The 23,181-nt window shown below is 40.9% G+C and overlaps 1 protein-coding gene across 1 annotated transcript in view; it reads right to left on the bottom strand.

Annotated features, from left to right (window-relative positions):
* Positions 1-407: 407 nt before the first annotated feature.
* The window catches only part of LOC135526094 (connector enhancer of kinase suppressor of ras 2-like), an 83,170-nt gene continuing 60,396 nt past the window's right edge, over positions 408-23,181 (bottom strand). Inside the window, exons 10-21 of the mRNA XM_064954191.1 lie at positions 22,717-22,811; positions 21,273-21,415; positions 20,389-20,540; positions 20,177-20,210; positions 19,825-20,003; positions 18,783-18,856; positions 14,322-14,393; positions 6,870-6,943; positions 3,872-3,942; positions 3,312-3,435; positions 2,562-2,743; positions 408-2,100 (exon numbers count right to left, since the gene is read on the bottom strand). Coding sequence (XP_064810263.1) covers positions 1,672-2,100; positions 2,562-2,743; positions 3,312-3,435; positions 3,872-3,942; positions 6,870-6,943; positions 14,322-14,393; positions 18,783-18,856; positions 19,825-20,003; positions 20,177-20,210; positions 20,389-20,540; positions 21,273-21,415; positions 22,717-22,811 — 1,629 coding nt within the window. The 3' untranslated portion in view covers positions 408-1,671. The remainder of the gene's footprint in view (positions 2,101-2,561; positions 2,744-3,311; positions 3,436-3,871; positions 3,943-6,869; positions 6,944-14,321; positions 14,394-18,782; positions 18,857-19,824; positions 20,004-20,176; positions 20,211-20,388; positions 20,541-21,272; positions 21,416-22,716; positions 22,812-23,181) is intronic.

The following is a 23,181-nucleotide window of genomic DNA, read 5'->3' as shown; positions in this document are numbered from 1 at the left end:
AATACAAATTTCATCAATAAGTGTAATGTCATTTTATTGACAGTTTCATCATCACATAGGACATCACAACACACACAGCTGGAGAAGACACCCCCCAACAGACCTCATCATAGGCTGCCCCCCAGCTTACTCTGCACCCGGCCGGGTCGCTCTACTTGCCTGGGTGGGTGTGGGGGGACTGAAGATGGTCTTTGACCCTTTGAAGGACCCTTTTTGGTTACAGGTAGAACTGTTTTTGGATCCATGTAGAACCCTTTCCACAGATGGTTCGACATGGAACCCAAAAGGGTTCTACCTGAAACCAAAAAGGGTTCTTTCTCCCTGGAACCAAAATGGGTTCTCCTATGGAGACCTAACCCTTTTGGAACCCTTTTGTTCTAAGAGTGTAGGACAATGGCTACTTGAAATAGATTATTAAACTTTAATCAAATGTATGCGTTCATCATTTGTTCTTTACAGCAGTCACTTGCTCAGTCACCAGTGAGGATCGCTATTGCTCAATCAGAATATATTGAATCAGTTTACACTGAGTGTACAAAACATTAGGACATGGACTGATCAGGTAAATACAGGTGCAAGCCATGATCCCTCCTTGATGTCACTCGTCAAATACACTTCAGATGAACGGAAGGAGACAGGGTAAAGAAGGAGTTTTAAGCCTCAAGACAACGGAGACATGGATTGTGTATGTATTGCCATTCAGAGGGGGAATGCGCAAAAGATTGAAGTGCCTTTGAACAGGGTATGGTAGAAGGTGCCAGGCACACCGGTTTGAGTGTGTCAAGACCAGCAATGCTGCTGGGGTTTTCACACCTAACAGTTTCAAAGTGTGTATCAAGAATGGTCCAGCACTCAAAAGGACATCCAGCCAACTTGACAACTGTGGGAAAGCATTTGGGTCAACATGGGCCAGCATTCGACACCTTGTAAAGTCCATGCTGAAGAATTGAGTCTGTTCTGAGGGCAAAAATGGAAGCAACTCAATAGTGGGAAGGTGTTCCTAATGTTTTGGACCATCAGTGTATTCAAGATGCATTGGACAAACCCAGCTGAAAACAAGCACGTACGCGCACACACACTTGGGAACACATCTTGGAACAGTCTTCAATGTTAACCTCAGATTAAAATGAATAATTGTCTTTGATCTATAATAACAATGTTCATAAGGTGGTAAGATCGGACCTTATTCTGTGCAAAAAGACATACAATCTAAGTTTAAAAATGGCAATACATCTTGTTACATGACATTTAAAATTCTATGTACATAACAGGCATAAAGCACAGATATAATTTACCTGTAAAATCTCCTTTAAAATCTGCAATAATAATGCAATAGTAGAAAACTAAGACAGCCCATAATATCCCATGAATACAGTATATATATCTATCAATAGAGTGATACTTGGCAAAATTGTTAGTTTTTTGTTATATGAATACCGAATTCAGGTTTGGATAGACAAAGCCCGTCTTTCCTATCAACAAAAACCAAGCAAAAATCCTGAGGGGCCACACTTTTTACTGACCAGAAAAATCTCCTGGAAGGTATCACAGCTATAACTAGAGCCATGAGTTTTTCCTGCTTAGGTCATATGGTTGGGAAAAACACCAGGCCCTTATAATAATCATTGATGGAAACTAGAAAAACCATCATCAGATCAGTCCATTGGTGTCTCATATGTAGAAGTAATTATCTGGGCTAGCTTCATCGGCTGTGTTGCTGCTCTGCTGCTCTGTGCTGCTCTCAGCAGTCGATGAGTGTTCGGACTGTGGCTCTACATCCAAGTCACCCACATTCTTCACCGGGCCTGACAACAACGGCTCCGCATCCACCAGCATCTCCCCGTCACTAAGGCTCAGTCCACACACACACCCCCCCGTCTCCACAGTGACCTGCTTCCCGGGCGACGGTTCGGGGGGTGTGTCCTGGTCCTCTTTATGCCCCACCCTTGCCGTGGCTACAGCTTTAGCCCGTTGGACAGCCAGTTTCTCGATCACCAGGTGAAGGTCTTCGTTATGTTCTTTCCACTGGCGGTACTTTTGCGACGTCAGATCAGAGTCCTCCAGAACCTTGTTAATGAGTTGGAGCTCCGCCTCTTTATCCTAGAAGCACATTCAGAACAGACGGTCATTCACATGATAATAGTAAATTAAATGTTTATATTAGTACACTATAATGAGGGTCAGGAGTTTTGCCTGGCTACGTGAACTGGGGCCAGGAGTTTTACCAGGTGAAGTCACACAGACCAGGCCATACCTCCTGCTGCTATGCCTGTTCCTTTCACAACATTCTAGGTCATGGGGAAAACCACTTGTGGAAAGAGATCTTCTTTCAAAGACAACCCAATTTAGAAATGGCTCAAATTGTATAAAAGAGAACAAATTAAGACAACATTAAGAGCATACCATTGGTCAAAAGTGAGACTACTTGTGGATACAATCCCCATATAGGTCACTTATACAAAAGCGTTCAAATAAGGAGTACATATAAGTAGCGATGTGGGTCAAGTTCAGGGGACACTGCTTAGCTGAAGAGGCTCTGAGCTCGGATGGTCGACCCGAACCTTGAGGGTGCTCTGCAGCACGCGGAGCGCGTGGGCCTTCTCGTTGATGACCGGGTTCTTGTTGCGCCGGATGAAGGACTTGCGGAAGTGGTCGTGAGTTGTGAGCTTGTCGCTGCCAATCAGGGACACGCCACCCTCATTCAGCCGGTGGAACAGCACGCCCATCTCATCCTCCGGAGCTCCTAGAGAGAGACAGAGAGAGAGACCTTTTGTCTTTCTTTAATGATACAGCCTCATTTCATTAAAACTGCACCACCCCACCCCCCACCCCTCTTTAAAAAACAAATATCCCCTGTACTGCATACTCACCTTGCCCTCCACCTCACAAAACAAAATCCCACATCACTATATCCAAAACCTCAACACTTCTTTCATCCTCTTCCTGTCTAACTTTGAAAAAAAAACAACAACCAGTGGGTACCGCTAAACTAACACTTTTGGGATTGTATTTTGTCATGCTTTCGACACCAATAAAACTTGTTGAGAAGAAGGGGGGCTTATTAGATATCATGACACAAAGGAGGCAGACAAATAAACACATTATAGAATCCCTGGTGGCACAATTTGAAGACACTGGGGAGAGACAGGCAGACAACAGCCATGATGAAGCTGGCGAAGCCCCCAGAACATTGGGGCCATCTGGTAGAAATTAAAACGTATCCATCAATGGAACCCCCTATAGGCCTATTATATGACTCTCTTCTTCCACCTTGTGGTAAAACAGAAGTGTTGCGCTCCACCATACAGTACCTGGGCTTCTGCTGCGCCCTGTGGGTGGACCAGGAACGTGCATCTTGTCCTTCTTCTCTTTGTCCTTGTCCTTGCCCTTGTCCTTGCCCTTCCTGGCCCGAGGCAGTGTGTTGGACAGCGTTTTCTGGTGTCCATTAAAGACAACACATTAGATTAGTATGGAACATCACTTGCTTTTTTATGAGTGGATGGAGAGAAGGACAGAGAGAGAGGCAGAGAGGTGGGAAAGGGTTAGAGGGAGCGAGAGAGAGACAGAACGAGTAACCAGAAACAGAGAACAGGTAAGTGTGGCGGACTTAGGGAGAGTTCTGACTTGGACCTCTATTCTACGGCATTACTAGAGCCAAGATTTCATGTCATCTGACGAGACAAAACGGAGTAAGTTAAGAACAAATTGTTATTTTACCGGTACGATGATGGCCTGGCAAGTAAGTAACAAGAGACAAGTGCGGCAAAAAACAAATCAAATAAAAATAAGAATAGTACAGTGCAGAATAAGACAGACAACAAAACACAAAAAGACAGAAACAATGCATGTGTTTGTGTGTGGTTCTCCTCACCGTGTAGATCTTGTTTCTGTGTGGAGAAGGAGAAGACCCCTCATCTTCTGACTCGGTCTCACTGTAACAATCTGTCCATAAAGACAAGAAAATAAATAAATCAACCTTAGCATTATTATTTCCACTTTGTCCACACCAGTTGTCCAGACAATTGCGCTTACAACGCCACGGGTCGTGGGTTCGATTCCCGCTGGGACACCGATACGGGAAACAATGTATGCACACACGAGTGTTACTGGCTTTGGAAAAAAAACGGTCAGCTAAATGGCATACATTATTATTAATATATACGGTGCAGTCAGAAAGTATTCAGATCCCTGGACTATTTCCACATTTTGTTACGTTACTGCCCTACTCTAAAATGGATTTGAAAAAAATATATATCGACCCACTATACCCCATAACGACAATCCAAAAACAGGTTTTTAGAACATGTTTCAAAATGTACGTATTAAAAATGAAATGTCACAGTCTGCAAAGCTGTCAAGGCAAAGGGGGGCTACTTGGAAGAATCTCAAATATAAAATAAATGTAGATTTGTTTAACACTTATTTCGGTTACTACATGATTCCATATGTGTTTATGTCATAGTTTTGATGTCTTCACTATTATTCTACACTGTAGAAAATAGTACAAATAAAGAAAAAACCCTTTTGACTGGTACTAGGTATATATATACACATTATTTTATCTATGTATTTGTTTATAACAGACAACGATGAGACGGCCTATAGGGAGGAGGTCAGAGGCCTGGCAGTGTGGTGCCAGGACACCAACCTCTCCCTCAACGTTAGCAAGACAAAGGAGCTGATAGTGGACAATGGGAAATGAAGGGCCGAACACGCCCCCTTTCACATCAACAGGGCTGTAGTGGAGCGGGTCGAGAGTTCCTTGGTGTCCACATCACCAACAAACTATCATGGTCCAAAACACACCAAGAAAGTTGTGAAGAGGGCACAACAAAACCTCTTCCTCCACAGGAGACTGAAAAGATTTGGCATGGGTCCCTAGATCCTCAAACAGTTCTACAGCTGCACCAGTTAGAGCATCATGGCCGGTTGTATCACCGCCTGGTATGGCAACTGCTCGGCATTCGACCGTAAGGCGCTACAGATGGTAGTGCGTACAGCCCAGTACATCACTGGGGCCAAGCTTCCTGCCATCCAGGACCTATATACTAGGCAGTGTCAGAGGAAGGCCCAAAGTCGTAGACTGTTCTCTCTCTCCTACCGCATGGCAAGCGGTACCGGAGAACCAAGTCTAGGTCCAAAAGGCTCCTTAACAGCTTCTACCCCCAAGCCACAAAACTGCTGAACAATTCATCAAAATGTCCACCCGCACTACTTGTATTGACACCCCACTTTGTTTTTACACTGCTGCTACTAACTGTTTATTACCTATGCATAGTCACTTTACCCCTACCTACATGTAGAAATGACCTCGACTAACCTGTACCCCGGCACATTGACTCAGTACCAGTATAGATTGTTGTACCGTTATTGTTATTTTATTGTGTTAATAATAATAATAATAATACAATTATTATTGCATTTTTTTACTTTAGTTTATTTAGTAAAAACAAAACTATTTTTTTAAACTGCATTGGTTAAGCGCTTGTAAGTAAACATTTCACATTCCACACTAAGATCTACACCTGTTGTATTCAGCACGTGACAAATAACATTTGATTTGATATATATATATATATATAAATAAATAAATAAATAAATAAATATACACATATATACAGTTGAAGTCAGAAGTTTACATACACTAAGTTGACTGTGCCTTTAAACAGCTTGGAAAATTCCAGAAAATTTTGTGATGGCTTTAGAAGCTTCTGATTGACTCAAATGATGTCAATTAGCCTATCGGAGGTGTACCTGTGGATGTATTTCAAGTTCTACCTTCAAACTCAGTGCCTCTTTGCTTGACATCAAGGGGAAATCAAAAGAAATCAGCCAAGACCTCAGAAAAAAATTGCAGAGTTCCACAAGTCTGGTTCATCCTTGGGAGCAATTTACAAACGCCTGAAGGTACCACGTTCATCTGTACAAACAATAGTACACAAGTATAATCACCATTGGACCACGCAGCCGTCATACCGCTCAGGAAGGAGACACGTTCTGTCTCCTAGAGATGAATGTACTTTAGTGCGAAAAGTGCATATCAATCCCAGAACAACAGCAAAGGACCTTGTGAAGATGCTGGAGGAAACCTGTACAAAAGTATCAATAGCACAGTAAAACAAGTCCTATATTGACATAACCTGAAAGGCCACTCAGCAAGGAAGAAGCCACTGCTCCAAAACCGCCATAAAAAAGCCAGACTACGGTTTGCAACTGCACAAACTGACAAAGATCATACTTTTTGGAGAAATGTCCTCTGCTCTGATGAAACAAAAATAGAACTGTTTGGCCATAATGACCATCGTTATGTTTGGAGGAAAAAGGGTGAGGCTTGCAAGCCGAAGAACAACATCCCAACCGTGAAGCATCATGTTGTGGGGGTGCTTTGCTGTAGGATGGACTGGTGGACTTCACAAAATAGACGGATTCACAAGGAAGGAAAATTATGTGGATATATTGAAGCAACATCTCAAGACATCAGTCAGGAAGTTAAAGCTTGGTTTCAAATGGGTCTTCCAAATGGACAATGACCCCAAGCATACTTCCAAAGTTGTGGCAAAATGGCTTAAAGACAACAAAGTCAAGGTATTGGAGTGGCCATCACAAAGCCCTGACCTCAATCCTATAAAAAAAATTGTGGGCAGAACTGAAAAAGCATGTGCGGGCAAGGAGGCCTACAAAACTGACTCAGTTATACCAGCTCTGTCAGGAGGAATGGGCCCATATGTTTGATTAATACTGGGAAACCAGCCTCTAATGTATTTTTTGATTTGGCTACTGTCAGGGACAACTGTAAGATGGAAAATGGTGACAAAATACATATCTTCATCCAATCAAAATCTCAAGATTTCATGTAAAGCTTCTCCTACCCTCTTCGCTGTCCGGTGGCCCTTTGTGGAACTTCTTGTGTTTTTGGATGGCTGAAATCAGACAGTTGATCCACCTGCAGAGGAAGAGACAGCATTCACTCCAGGGCTTGTATTCATTAAGCTATTAGGAGTACTGATCTAGATGGAAAGGTCAACTGCTGTATTATCTAAATGCTGAGTGAGTGTGGGCGGTGGAGAGAAACAAAATGGTGCAGTTTGAGGCTAAGTGGTGTAGAGTGATGCGGTGCTGGATATGGGGGTGTGAGCAGGTGGGTCTGGGCAGGGGTGATGTTGTGTATGTTCGAGTGCGTCTGTATGTTGTCGGTTGTACAGTTGAAGTCGGAAGTTTACATACACCTTGGCCAAAAACAATTAAACTCAGTTTTTCACATTTCCTGACATTTAATCCTAGTAAACATTACCTGTCTTAGGTCAGTTAGGATCACCACTTTATTTTAAGACTGAAATCTCAGAATAATAGTAGAGAGAATTATTTCTTTCAGCTTTTATTTCTTTCATCACATTCTCAGTGGGTCAGAAGTTTACATACTCAGTATTTGGTAGCAATGCCTTTAAATTGTTTAACTTGGGTCAAACATTTCAGGTAGCCTTCCACAAGCTTCCCACAATAAATTGGGTGAATTTTGGCCCATTCCTCCTGACAGAGCTGCTTTAACGGAATCAGGTTCGTGGGCCTCCTTGTTCGCACAAGCTTTTTAAGTTCTGCCCACAAATTTTCTATTTTCTAGGATTGAGGTCAGGACTTTGTGATGGCCACTCCAATACCTTGACTTTGTTGTCCTTAAGCCATTTTGCCACAACTTTGGAAGTATGCTTAAAGCGACCAAGATTTAACTTCCTAACTGATGTCTTGAGATGTTGCTTCAATATATCCACATAATTTTCTTCCCTCGTGATACCATCTATTTTGTGAAGTACACCAGCCCGTTCTGCAGCAAAGCACCCCCACAACATGATGCTGCCACCCCCGTGCTTCACGGATGGGATGGTGTTCTTTGGCTTGCGAGCCTCCCCCTTTTTCCTCCAAACATAACGATGGTCATTATGGCCAAACAGTTTTATTTTTGTTTCATCAGAACAGAGGACATGTCTCCTAAAAGTATGATCTTTGTCCCCATGTGCAGTTGCAAACTGTAGTCTGGCTTTTTTATGGTGGATATGGAGCAGTGGCTTCTTCCTTGCTGAGCGGCCTTTCAGGTTGTGTCGATATAGGACTCGTTTTACTGTGGATATAGATACTTTTGTACCCGTTTCCTCCAGCATCTCCACAAGGTCCTTTGCTGTTGTTCTGGGATTGATTTGCACTTTTCGCACCAAAGTACATCCATCTCTAGGAGACAGAACGTGTCTCCTTCCTGAGAGTTATGACGGCTGGGTGGTCCCATGGTGTTTATACTTGCGTACTATTGTTTGTACAGATGAACGTGGTACCTTCAGGCGTTTGTAAATTGCTCCCAAGGATGAACCAGGCTTGTGGAGGTCTACAATTGTTTTTCCTGAGGTCTTGGCTGATTTCCCCATGATGTCAAGCAAAGAGGCACTGAGTTTGAAGGTAGGCCTTGAAATACATCCAGAGGTACACCTCCAATTAACTCAAATTATGTCAATTAGCCTATCAGAAGCTTCTAAAGCCTTGACATGATTTTCTGGATTTTTCCAAGCTGTTTAAAGGCACAGTCAACTTAGGGTATGTAAACTTCTGACCCACCGGAATTGTGATACAGTGAATTATAAATTAAATAACCTGCCTGTAAACAATGGTTGGCAAAATTACTTGTGTCATGCACAAAGTAGATGTGCTAACCGACTTGCCGAAACTATAGTTTGTTACCAAGAAATTTGTGGAGTGGTTGAAACATGAGTTTTAATGACACCAACCAAGTGCATGCAAAACTTCCGACTTGAAAAATGAAGAGGAGCTTATTTTTTTTTTAGATCATATTGAATATGAATACACAGACAGGGGGAAACTGATCCTAGATCGGCACTCCTACTTTGAGAGCTTTATAAACACGGACCGGGCCATCAGGCAGCTTTTAGCAGTCATTAGAAACGAGGAGAAAACACTGGAGGGAAGAGTTCCGAAAAATACCACATGTTGAACGAATGCCTGTGAGGCTAAAGCAGGTTACTGGGAAAACATTGTCTTTATGTACAGTTATGCACGTTGAATTTCCTCCAAGCAACCAACTACCCCACTGGGATCATTTCAGAAAAGAAAATTCAGCTTATGCCCACAAGTCTTTATTTTAAACTGGAACAACAACAAAAAAAACGCACGTAATTCTCTGCCTATTTCTGTAGCACTAACAATCCATTTAATGGTGAGACCAGACAGGACTGGCAAGCATATGCTCAGAAGTTGCAGTATGGTCGGATTCGCATTTACCTTACCGGCATGTGATCAAACTCTGTGCGGATAGATTTGGAGGTGGAGGGTCCGTCATGGTCTGGGGCACTGTGGAATTCTCTCAACCAGCTTCACCTGTATTGCTAAACAAGAGAAATAGTTCCCACATATGCAGAGCACTTGTTGGATACTCCACGGTCCAACTCATAAACCATCTCAGGGCAAGTCAGGTGATTGTGGGATGGTCATCTGAGATTCAATCTATTGTTGTAAAATTCTGTCACACAGTCTGGTGATTATGGGTCATTGTTCTGTTGAAACACAAATGATATCAAACAACCCTTATACCATCTGATGTTCCAGCTTTGTTCAATAAAACCATAATGTGACATACAGTGGGAACTGTTACATGGTGATCATCCATTCACCACCACGTCTTGGCGGTTGGAACCAAAATTCTCAAATTTGGACTCAGACCAAAGACAGATTTCCATGTCTAATGTCCATTGCTCATGTTTATTAGGCAAGTCTCTTCTTATTATTGGTGTTCTTTAATGGTGGTTTCCTTGCAGCCAATTCAAAGTCTCCGCTGAACTGTTGATGTTGAGATGTCTCTGTTATTGTTCTCTAATTATTTCGGACAATCTGAGGTGCAAATGTAATCTTATCCTCTAAATCAAAATCATGCCTCTGGATCTTCCATTTTTGTGGCAGTCATCATGAGAGCCAGTTTCAATACAGGCTGATGGTTTTGCGTGAGAAAACAATGTTTTGGACTGTCGTTTTCTTTGTTTATTTAGCTGTTCTTCCATAAGGACTTAGCCCAAATAAAATCTTCTTAAAATAACCTTAACACATCAAATATTTGTATGAACATTAAGAAAATAAATTCCACAAATGAACTTTTAAGTCCCAGGCACATTTTGGGGGAATGCATTCCAGGTGACTACCTCCATGAAGCTGGTTGAGAGAATCCAACAGGTCCCAGATTGCTCAACGTGGACTTTGAAGAATCTCAAATATGTAGATTTCTTTGGCTACTACATGATTCACATGTGTTATTTCATAGTTTTGATGTCTTCACTATTATTCTACAATGTATAAAATAGTAAAATAAAGAACAATCCTGTAATGGTCATTGTCAAACTTTTGACTGGTACTGTATATTATTTAGTGATGAGCATTCAATTAACAGGATTGGTGACATTATTACCTAAGAAAGCAAGAAACAATGATTTTTGACTGCATCAGATGTCATAGTCAATCACCTCATGTATCCAAGCCCACGAGCCTAGATGGTTTTGGGATATCACAACTAAAGTGGATAAATAACTTTAAATTGCTCATTCATCCGCTTTATGGGAACTCCTTCGAGCTTGGCGGAAAAGCAGGTAGCCAGTGGTGAAGCTGGTTGGACCAGTAACCGAAAGGTTGTGGGATCAAAGCTGATCAAGGTAAAAATCTGTTGTTCTGCCCCTGAGCAAGGCAGTTAACCCTGTTGCGCCGAATCGTGGATGTCGATTAAGGCAGCCCCCTGTACCTCTGATTCAGAGGGGTTGGGTTAAATGCAGAAATACCTTTCAGTTGAATGCATTCAGTTGTACAACTGACGATGTATCCCACTTTCCCTAACTGGCATACACAGGCTGCGAGTTTGAGGAAGATAATTTCCACCATAACAATGCACCTTTATAATAGAGCACTACATGCATAAATCACATTTGCCATTAATTTTGAGAAAGTGTCTTCCCACTAATTGATTGCATTTTGGAACTCTTATAGCCTACTGCCATGTGCACATTCAAAATATTACGCTAAATGATCAGCCTCGTTGCTTTTAAAAGGTTTTTTGATGCGAGTGGTTTTATTAATTTGGGATCATGCATGCACATGTCAAAATCTATTACAGAAGAACAAGTTGACCAATAGAATAGGTGAACTTTTGTAATATGGGGGATAGTAGATTGACAAAGGAGTGCTATTGCTGTTCGTTAGGCCTACTCATCTTGTTGGCTGACAAAAAGTAGGCAACACGGACTGTTCTAACATCTTTAGTATGTGTCCATCTTCATTCACTTGTAGCCTACTTCTTAGCTGAAATGCCTGAGAGAAGGACCCGATCGATCACGTGACGTGCATTCTATTCTACTGTATTTTAGTCAATGCCACTCCTACATTGCTCGATCTAATATTTATATATTTCTTAATTCCATTCTTTTAATTTTAGATGTATGTGTACTGTTGTGAATTATTAGATCCTACTGCACTGTTGGAGCTAGGAACACAAGCATTTCGCTACACCCGCAATAACATCTGCTGAATATGTGTATGTGACCAATAAAATTAGATTTTATTTAAAATAGACTACATTTGCTTCATATCATGTTTCCTTAGAACTGTCTAAAATAAATAATGGATTTGACTTTTTAAAATGAAGATGTTCCAAAGGTCTGCATCAGTGGCTTGTAGGCTGTGCGTGGAAGCCAGGAGATGATAAACGTGTTCATGCTAATTAACGGTCAATTACCGTGTGAAACCTGCAGTTATTTGCTTGACAATCACCGGCTCCACAGTCCTAGTGACATATCCAGTGAGCTCAAGATGGTGAAATACCGCTTTCTTGTGCTCATAGGTTAGCCTTTATCTTTATGGCCTAGTCCCTGACATGTTTGTGCCACATGACAATGACAGGAATGGAAAGAAAGCACAAACAGATCTGGGACAAGGCTAACGTGACCCATGTCTGATATAATAACCCTCTCAAAAGTAAGAGCCATCGCTGATCATGGTTGTAACCTATGTGGCGTACAGCAGGTCAGCCACCAGGGGGAGACTCGTCGAGCCATGGTGACAGATGGAGTATACATCACGAGGCGATGGCGCCCTCTGCTGGACGTGCCAGGTCTCGACGGGGTCTCCGGCCAGGACTAATTGGGGCTGATTGTGGTTGGTGAGTAATCAAGGGCTGATTGCTCACCAGCTGGACAGGTCCCAATAAAGCTGCCAGAAGAGCAGCACACGGGAGGAAGGACTGGGGGAAGAAAGGTCACTCCCATATAGTTGGGGACGGTTCCAGAGGTAAAAAGAGTTCAGTTTTTGTTCCCCACAGGATACAGCAAGACCCGGAGCCCAGAAGACGGTATATCCCGGAGAGGAGACCATTTCTTTTGGCTTGTTGTTCAAATAAAGACCCTTGACACCGAGCTAATCCTACTCTGCCGTGTCTGATCTGTGTAAACGTTTTGACCCACCCCCCTGGTCTGCCACACCTATAAGACTAACAACATTGCCGGACCGACCAACATCACTTATTCTTTGCCAAAAAAAAACAACAACATAGAATCAGAAGACGTCTCTTTAGCCACGCTACATCATTTCAATGCAATGCAATTTGAATAATAAGTGTATGCAAATCAAATCACTGGGACATTTCCATTGTCGTTTCTATGGGGAATCGTCAGCTGTAGGCTTGGAAGGTAGACCGTATATATTGTATACCGGGGTATTTGGAAGTAGCCACGGCATGCTTTTTCAATACCATGAATAGCATTGAAACTATTTTTTTTATATAAATAATGAATATTTGTTGCTACTTTAAGTAAAATACCCGCAGTCAACTTGTGCAAAACGTTAGGAGATCAAGCATTTCACCGGTCACTTTTTTTTAAATGATAAAGCTTACCTGTAGTCCCCAGTCACGTTTACAAGCACACAATGACAAGAGACCTGGAGCCTTAAGTCACTCACTGTTCTGCAGCTTGCACCAGGTGATCTAGCTACAGTATGGAAATGACAAGTAAATATTTGCCAGCTAGATGTCTTATACAGTGAGCTCCAAAAGTATGGGGACAGTGACATGTTTTGTTTTGGCTCTATACTCTGGATTTGAAATGATACAATGACTACGATGTTAAAGTGCAGCTTTAGTCTGTCAGCTTTCATTTTAGGGAATTTTCAACCATATTGTGTGAACCATTTAGAAATTACAGCACTTTTTTTTTTACATAGTTTCCCCCATTAAAGTAGACCAAAATTATTGGGACAAATTCACTTATGTTTATTAAAGTAGTAAAAAGTTAAGTATTTGGTTCCATATTCATAGCACACAGTGACTACATCAGGCTCGTGACTCTACAAACTTGTTGGATGCATTTTACGTTTGTTTTGGTTGTGTTTCAGATTATTTTATGCCCAATATAAATGAATGGTAATTAATGTATTGTGTAATTTTGGAGTCACCTTTATTATAAATAAGAATAGAATATGTTTCTAAATCCACATTAATGTGGATGCTAGAATTATTACAGATAATCCTCAATGAACCATGAATAATGATACGTGAGAAAGTTACGAACACACAAATATCATACCCACCCAAGAACGCTAACCTCCCCTGTTATTGAAATGGTGAAGTTAGCATGTCTTGGGGGTATGATACTTGTGCGTCTGTAACACCCGACATGGATGAAAATACTTTCAAATTAAAGCTGTCAGTTGCACAGTGCTGGAGTACAGAGCCAAAACAACTAAAAATGTGTCACTGTCCCAATACTTTTGGAGCTCACAGAAATGTCCTAAATGCTCTGCAGTTGTGCATTTGGTTTGCTAACTTAGTAGCTAGTTATCTAGCTAGCTAAGTGGTTAGCTTCTTGCAAAATCAAGCTTCTCGCAGAATCATGCTTCTCTTAGTAAGAGCAGAGAATCCCTTCCTGGATCAAGAGCCTTGCTGTCTAATATACATTTTGTGCGTGCAGCAAACTGTGAGTAGCATTTTCGAGTTACTTTTTATAACCTTATGAGTTGGAAAATAGTTTATGTCAGAGACTGTATAAAATGTTTGCATGCGCTCATGAGCATTTGCTATGTTTTTTCCCATGTACTTGTTAGCATGGGGGAGGGGGGGGGGGGCTGCATCATTCGTGGGTGACGACATGTTTACTGTTGTCTTGTTTTTCCTAAAAAAATGAATACTCTCGCAAGCAATCGAATACTAGCATCCGTTTCGATTAATCGTGCCCATTCCTAGTGTGTATGTGTGTATTAGCACACTGTGTGTGCTCATAAAAATCGGTCACACTTACTTGGTCATGTCATTGACGTTCTCGGCTGCGAAGAAGAAAGTCTGGAAGCGCTGGTGGCACATTTGGAAGACACTGGGAGAAGGAGAGCGAGAGTGGTAGAGAAACAGAGGGAGAGCGAGAGAGAGAAAGGAGAGCGAAAGAGAGCGAGATAAATTCGAATTAAATTACGGCTCCACAGCCTCAGGCGATCTAGATACTTTTTCTAACCTCTCTGGATTACAAGCAAATTATGATGAGTGTACTATATTACGTATTGTTCACCCCCTAAAAAATGTTTTACATTACAGTGTTGTTTACCAATAAAATGGTCTGACGGTGATGTGGACATACTCGGTATTCATATCTTGAAAAAAAAGAATTCACTTCAATACATTTTTATAGAAAATGTGCAAAAATAGACAAGATCTTGCTACCATGGAAAGACAAATACTTGTGGAAAAATCACCCTGATTAACTCTTTAGTCATATCCCAGTTTACCTATTTGCTTATAGCCTTGCCTACACCTAGCAAAATGTTTTTTAAATTATATAAGCAAAAAATATTCAATTTTATTTGGAACGGAAACCCAAACAAAATTGAAGGGGCCTATTTATATCATTAATATGAATTTGGAGGGCAGAAATGATTAAATATGAAAACATTAGACCTCTCACTAAAGGCGTCAGTCATACAACAGTTATACTTAAATCCGAACTGGTTCTCCAGCAGATTAGTAAGCATGTCTCACCCCTTGTTCAAGAATGGCCTTTTTCCCTTTATTCAGATTACGTCATCTCACTTTCGGTTACTTGAAAATGAACTAATCTCCAAAATATCCCCGTTTTTAAGACAATCCATAGAAAGTTGGTTGTAATTTCAGTTTAATTCACCAGAAAAGACAGAACAAATAATACAACAAATATTATGGTTAAACTCAAATATACTAATTGATTAAAAATATTTTTAAAAAAGAGAAAAAAACATTATTTTTGGAATAATAATATATATATATTTTTTAAAGGTATAATCTTTGTAAATTATATCATAAATAGGACTGATGGAGTTATTTCACACATGCAGCTAACAAAACTATATGGAAATGTCTGCTCTACCCAAAATTTCAACCAACTAATTGCAGCATCAACACAAAAAAATCAAAGAGGCAAGTGGAAGGGGGAAATAGTAAGAAACTTGTCTGTCGGCCCTGCATTAAAGACCAAAATTGGTTAAAGAAAATTGTGATAACTGAGAAAGTATACCAGTTTCATTTAAGGAACAAAAAATAAATAATTGACAGCTGTTGCCATATAGATTGCAAAATAGTTGGGAAGAGATTTTAGATTTTAGGCACATGGTTTATGAGCTGATACACAAAACGACGTCGGATTCAAAACGTATAATTTTCCAATTTATATTATGATAGATAATTCTTGCAACCAATAGAATGTTTTATACAGTGCATTTGAAAAGTATTCAGACCCCTTGACCTTTTCCACATTTTGTTATGTTACAGCCTTATTCTAAAATGGATTCAATAGTTTTTCACCCTTCATTAATCTACACACAATACCCCATAATGACAAAGCAAAAACAGGTTTAGAAATTTTAGCAAATTTACAAAAAAGAAAAACAGAAATATCATATTTACATAAGTATTCCGACCCTTTACTCAGTACAGTACTTTGTTGAAGCACCTTTGGCTGTGATTACAGCCTTGAGTTTTCTTGGATATGACGCTACAAGCTTGGCACACCTGTATTTGGGTTGTAGTTTCTCCCATTCTTCTCTGAAGATTCTCTCAATCTGTCAGGTTGGATGGGGAGCATCGCTGCACAGCTATTTTCAGGTCTCTCCAGAAATGTTAAAATCGGGTTCAAGTCTGGGCTCTGGCTGGGCCACTCAAGGACATAGAGACTTGTCCCGAAGCAATTCCTGCATTGTCTTGACGGTGTGCTTAGGGTCGTTGTCCTGTTGGAAGATGAACCTTCACCACAGTCGGAGGTCCTGATCACTCTGGAGCAGGTTTTCATCAAGGATCTCACTGAACTTTGCTCCATTCATCTTTGCCTCGATCCTGACTAGTCTCCCAGTCCCTGCCGCTGAAAAACATCCCCATAGCATGATGCTGCCACTACTATGCTTCACAGTAGGAATGGTACCAGGTTTCCTTCAGACGTGACGATTGGCATTCAGGCCAAAGAGTTCCCATTTTGGTTTCATCAGACCAGAGAATCTTGTTTCTCATGGTCTGGGAGACCTTTAGGTGCTTTTGGCAAATTCCAAGTGGGCTGTCATGTGCCTTTTACTGAGGAGTGTCTTCCGTCTGGCTACTCTACCATAAAGGCCTGATTGGTGTAGTGCTGCAGAGAACCTTCCAGAAGAACAACCATCTCCACAGAGGAACTCTGTCAGAGTGACCATCAGGTTCTGTCTCTGAGCTCTACAGACAATTCCTTCGACTGACATGCACTGTCAACTGTGGGACCTTTTCAAATCATGTCCAATCAATTGAATTTACCATGGGTGGACTACAATCAAGTTGTAGAAACATATCACGGATGATCAATGGAAACAGGACACACCTGAGCTCAATTTCAAGTCTCATAGCAAATGGTCTGAATACTTATGTAAATAAAGGTATTTCTGTTTTTTAATACGTTTGCAAAAAATTCAAAAAATAATTTTTCACTTTGTCATTATGGGGTATTGTGTGTAGATTGATGAAGATTAGAATAAGACTAACGCAACAAAATGTGGAAAAAGGGGTCTGAATACTTTCCATATGCACGGTATATGGAGGTTACAATCATCCCAGCTCTGCAGATTTTCCTGTGAAGAGACAACCATTAGATAATTTGTTTAGGGTTAGGGTTACTGCTGGGTGATTTGAAAAGTTTTAGTCAATCAATCAATAATATAAACATTATTGCTAAAATCATTATTATCTTTAAAATTCACTATCTGTAGAAACTACGAGAATAGAAAAAGGTTCAGAACTTTTGTGAAACATCACAGCACATTTGAAAAATATGTGGAAAATAGAAACTGGATGGTCTTCAGAGATAGATGGAATGGGTTGAGGGTAAGTGAAGGATGGGATAAAAAATACATTTAAAAAATATAACTATTGTAAAATATACATAGTATGTATAACCTGGAAGTAGAAGCCTAAGTATTGTTGCCAATTAGTTTACTCCAATTAGGGGAGGGGTGATAGGTTTAGGGGAACATAATAAAGGCAAATATTTTTTATATATGTATAATGCATGTAAATACATGTACAATGTATTTACAAAAAAATATAATGGGCGGTTGGAAATTATACAGACAATTACATTGATGGAAGCTACAATATATATGCAATATTAAAGCTGATCTTCCCCCCCCAAAGAAAAATATGAATAAAATAAAAGTTACGACTACACTAGCTACCCCTAAGTTAGCTAGCTAGCTACCCCTACAAAAAGAGATAGGGAATGTTACTACTTACTCACACTTTGACAGAATGGTATTAGTAAGAAGGTCTGCTCAATTGATTCCCTTTACCTTTGGTAGATATGACATTTCAGTGTTTGCCTCTGACCAACATTTTTAGAGGCTCTACTCTTTGCTGCAGAGACAAAGTGTAGCTTTTTTAAAGCTAATGTGCTGCAATTCTCCAACTTTGCCATGGCTTATGCCATGTTCTTATGCTATCCGAGTGACTCAAGCATAACAAAATCAATGTGCGGCCCTATGACATGACATTTTTGATATTTTAGATTCTAAATCTAAGTTTATTTTGGTGATTGTTAGTTTCAAAGATGATCTTTAAAAATATATATGTGGCTCCATTATCGTTACTACATACTTTATAACCAGGTTTTAATTGCTTATACACTGAAAATGTTTTAACATTCAGAAGATTATTTTCAACAAAATAATAATATATTTCTATTTTATTTTTTGGAGTAGCGGCAGCTAAATGAATATAGGGGAAACACTGCACTCTTGGAAACATATATAGCAGTTCCCTTTTTTGCTGATGTACATTACACTGGGCTTGCATTGCAATCTAATAATAAAAAGGTTAAGTCCAAATCTGGGTTAAAATAATTTTCTAAATACTTAATTTGCGGCTGTCTGGCGTGTCAGATGGATAGGACTTTCAAATTTAGGATGATTCCATTGCGCCAGATTTCAAAAACCCAGATGGGACTCAAGTAGGTCAGGTACCATCAAACAGTGAATCCTAAATTGTATTTTTATTTCTTTAACTAGGCAAGTCAGTGAAGAACAAATTCTTATTTACAATGACAGCCTTGGAAGTGGGTTAACTGCCTCGTTCCGGGGCAGAACGACAGATTTTTACCTTGTCAGCTCGGGGATTCGATCTCGCAACCTTTCGGTTACTGGCCCAACGCTCTAACCACTAATCTACCTGCCGCCCTTAAATAACTTGTCTTATCACACTAGACACTCCATCCGACATGAATACTCACTACTTCCTCTTGTGTTCTCCTGCACCCTCTATGTTGTAGCTGGAGATCTTAACCAGGCCCTCCGCTTTCTCCTCCTGACAATGACAAAGAAAGGAATAGGTTAATCAAACACAACTACTGCAGCCATGATAGCCTGGTTACTCCACAATGAACCCTATGAGTGTTCAGTCCACTTTAACCAGGCTACTGCAATTCCAGTGAGCACAAGACGTTGAAAAAACACATTATCGAACATATTTTGCCCATGGTAATTTTGATAAGGGCCGCCTCATAAGAGGCCATGCTTATCACAATTACCAGGCATAAAATACATACAGATAATGCCAAATCACATTGCACAGTGGAAGCCTGTTTCACAACCAAATGCAATAATACTATCAGTCATAGTGGTAAATGCAAATATCTGAGCCATGTTATTATTGGGCCTCCATCACATTACGTGCATAAACCTGCCAATGAGACACAGTGTATAATATGATATAATAGCATATTGTCTATTATCTGCTGTAGTCTGTCCAAGGGCTTCAGATAAAAATTAACTTTTATGGCTAACACAAGCACGACTGTACATTGATGTGAGGCGTGGAATGCCGATTCATGTGCATCGTCTCTATCAACGCAATAAGATGAATGCACTTATACGATTGTGTTCACTTGAGGTATATTCAGGGAAGTGAAACCTTTCCATAGAAATGTTGTGAATAAAGCTGCCACGACTCGTCATTTTCCTCACGACAGACAATCCCATCTGTTCTACACAATACCATACAATCTACACAATTCTGCATGCACCCTCCCGAACAGTTATCAAGTTCTGGAATATTAAAGCACCTTACATGATTGTGTAGGTTTGTGTATAAGTGTTTAAAAGTTTTCTTCCCCGACCCTTTTTGAGGGGGGATGAGTGGGGAGTTGGGGTGGGGGGGCTCAACTGGGTTAGCACTGGTAACATGGTTCTAACTAATGAAACAGTTAATACATTCAATTACACAGTTCATAGAACAGTTCATATTTATAACAAATTAAACAAAAAGGACCTCACCTGCTGACTGGTGTACCAATAGAGAGAGGGGCCCTTGAGGACGAACCAGAAACGCTGCCACTTCTGGGTCATGAACACACTGCTCTCCTTTCTCTTCTTCCACAGCCAACCGTCACACTCGGGCCGACTCAGCTCACGACACGACACACGCCGCCTGCTGCTCATCGCTTTACGCGTGCCTGGGGGGGGTTGTGATGTGTGTGGGAGGGTGGGTGGGGTTAGACGGGAGAGGGTGTCAAAGTTATGGTGACACATTCTCCATGCACATCGAAATACCTGCTGCGAAAATAAGTACAGCACATGTAAAGTACTCTAAATAAATAAGGAAAACTGATTTTTAAAACAAACTTACCTTTTGTAGACCCCTTTTTTTGTTCTTTATCCTCCTAAAATTAAAACAGCAGAGAATTTGTCCTCAATTCAATCAACAACAAAAAACGTACTGGTCTTTCCAAAAAGCTCAAATGTACACATTAAAACATCACATGTAGAGAGCCTCTCCAGAAACTAACCTCATCGCCATCATAACCACCACCAAAAGAACTGTGTGTGTCTCTCTCTCACCGTGTGTCCGCCCATCTCAGGACAGGAACTGATGGAACTGATACTCTCTCTGCCTAGTTCTATTACCCGGGGGGACGGACTTCTGGAGGGTGCAGAGCCCTTTCCGTTCGGCCCGGGGCTGAGCCTGGACCCCTCCAAACCCTCGGCTTCTCCTAGGACACACACACAGGTGAGAACACTTTTTATACAACAACACAGCACAATTACAATCACTACTAACAGCCAACAACTAACATTCTGTCTCCAACAGTCTTACTTTAGCTGAAATTTTGTGTCATGTTCAGTCGCAAAAATATTTTGCAAAGTTTTCAAAAATGACAAATTCATCCCTTTATTGGCTTAATTCTTCAATGTTCTTCCCTGTTTTTCTCTCGTTATTTTACCAACTGGTTTTGGATGCCGAGAGTAACTGAACAGGGCCCTGGTAGGCTATCTACTGAAACATGTTATGGCGATAACCTGTGTCATCTGATAAACACTTCAAACTGTCTTGAACGATAAATAGTGACACTTGTTCAAATGACAAAAGGAATCAATAAAAAGGTATCTATTATTACCATTTACCGTAATGCCAGTTCGGCTATTCCTTCTAAAGCTTATCACATTGGCCTATGTGCCACAGCACTAGTTCGACCAGATGGTCACCATCTGGCCAAGTTCCAAAGGCGGATGCCCAGGCTAGTTGTTCTACAATTTCTCTTCTTTAAATTTGATATTAAACCTAACCCTAAACTTAACTTCACTGCTAATCTTATGCCTAACCTTAAATATAGACCAAATAGCTACATTTTGTTTTCATTCATGTTTACAATTTAGCCAATTTTGACCTTTCAGCATCGAGTGGGAACCCTTCTACCATTTATGGTCATGTCTATGGTTCCGACCTGATGACAGGTATGAGAGGTCCCCCTGGGACCCTCTGGGACATAAGGTGTATGTCAGGCTGCCGTCCAATCCCCTGTCGCTGGACAAATCCGACTTCTCCTGGCCCATAGGCTGGATATCCACTGGCCCTTGAACTGCAGCCCTACATATAGGTAGAGGGGGCACACTTTACCACACTCACATTATCCATCCACAACACTATATGTCAGCCCTACACCCCACACATGGGATGGAGGGGAAGAGGGAGCACACTTAGTTACACTAACACCAAAGATAGTTTAGAATGAAGATATGTAAAAACTGCTTCTAATAGAAATTCAACATTACGCATGTAGGTGATGTCATGGTGACTAAGCTCATGCGCAGAAACACATCATCAGGTGTAATGGTTGAACTGCACATGTGCAGGCCTTCAAATCAAAAGGCACTCCTTCGATATAAAATTGTTCTTGACGAAAAAGAAAACGTGTCAGTTTGTCACTTTCATGAGGTTGGAGTAATAAGATGTTCAGCTACTTGGCTCGAATCTAGGTTGTGCCTTTAGATTTTGAGAAAATGAACAACTAAGAAAAAATGTTTCACTTCTCAAACCCCAATCTGGTCTGCAGAGTCTGCTTCGCCAGCTTTCCCGGAAGTCTTGCGATGTTGGGCCTCTGGGTTTAGAAACTTACACATGCACCACGCAAAAGAGTGGGAGGGGCCAAAAACTATAGCATTGATATAGAACCCTGAAGCAGGAAATACAAATGCAACACATGAAGTTAGGGTATTTTTCAAGGTGGTGAATATGAACTAATATCAATGTAAAACCATTGTGGAGATTATGAAAGCAACGGACAAACTTTCATTTTAAGGTAAACTTCCCCTTCAAAGTGCAATTCAATTTGGATATATCATTTCAACAAAAACTCATCAGAAGTCAGAATTCATCTACACTCCCATAGGAGATCAGTATGAGACCAAGTCAAATGTTTTTCAGACAGTAACACAGTACACAATATAAATGTATTGATCTAACGCGCCAGGCCTTTGTTGGTTTCCAGTATTCTGTGGGAGGGAAAATATTAAATGGCCAATGACTGTCTGACAGCCTTAATTGCATTTGCAACATGACCTCAGCCATTGGTCTATTACAGAATCATGCCGTCTGTTGCCGACAGGTCAGACAAGTTGTGCGAGAGGAAACACTTCTGACATTCCTTTTTAAAATCAGCCAGTATACAGACAGAAAACAGGTTTTAGGCTCAAAACAACTGAAGAGTTTTTGCCTAAAATATGCTAAGTAGGTGGAGGGAGAAAAAAACAACTAATTGAAAAATACTGGCCTTCATTTGATAAAAGAGAAAAAATATGTTCAAATGGTTGTGTAAAATACACACACCCACCCACACAGAGAGGAAGTACTGAAGTAGTAGCATTCATGTCTGGTGTGTGTGTTCTCACCTGAATGACAGAGACCTGACTGAGGCTGCTACTCTCTCAAATATGGAGTGTTTCTGGTTTCCCTCTTCTTCTTCCTCCTCCTCCTCTTCCTCTTTCTGAAAACCAGCCAGCAGAAAATGTGAACCCTCCCCACCCACTTCAGATTAAGAAATAGGGTGTGAAGTTGTGAACTCTGCTCAGTTCCTTTTAATACAGTGTGTGTGTGTGTGTGTGAGCTGAGCCACAGCGCGCCATGTGGACCGAGCCCTCAGGACAATTGGCAGCTTTTCTCATCCACATAAAATCCTAGTCTTCAGCCTCCACTCACCTGTGGCGCACACACACTAGCAACGCGCCTGCCCCTCTTTTTCAGCCGTACCCTTCCTGTGTTTGAGGGGTGCAAAATCAACTTCTCGCTGGATTAATTGCTTTTATTTTACTCCTGCGACTTTTCCACACTTTACGACCATGGACATGTTTGTAATG

The sequence above is a fragment of the Oncorhynchus masou genome, chromosome 32 (genome assembly GCF_036934945.1).
Source record: "Oncorhynchus masou masou isolate Uvic2021 chromosome 32, UVic_Omas_1.1, whole genome shotgun sequence".
NCBI classification, from domain to species: domain Eukaryota; kingdom Metazoa; phylum Chordata; class Actinopteri; order Salmoniformes; family Salmonidae; genus Oncorhynchus; species Oncorhynchus masou.
The sequence above is the reverse complement of the archived record's forward strand: the minus strand, read 5'-3'. Positions and strand labels throughout refer to the sequence as shown.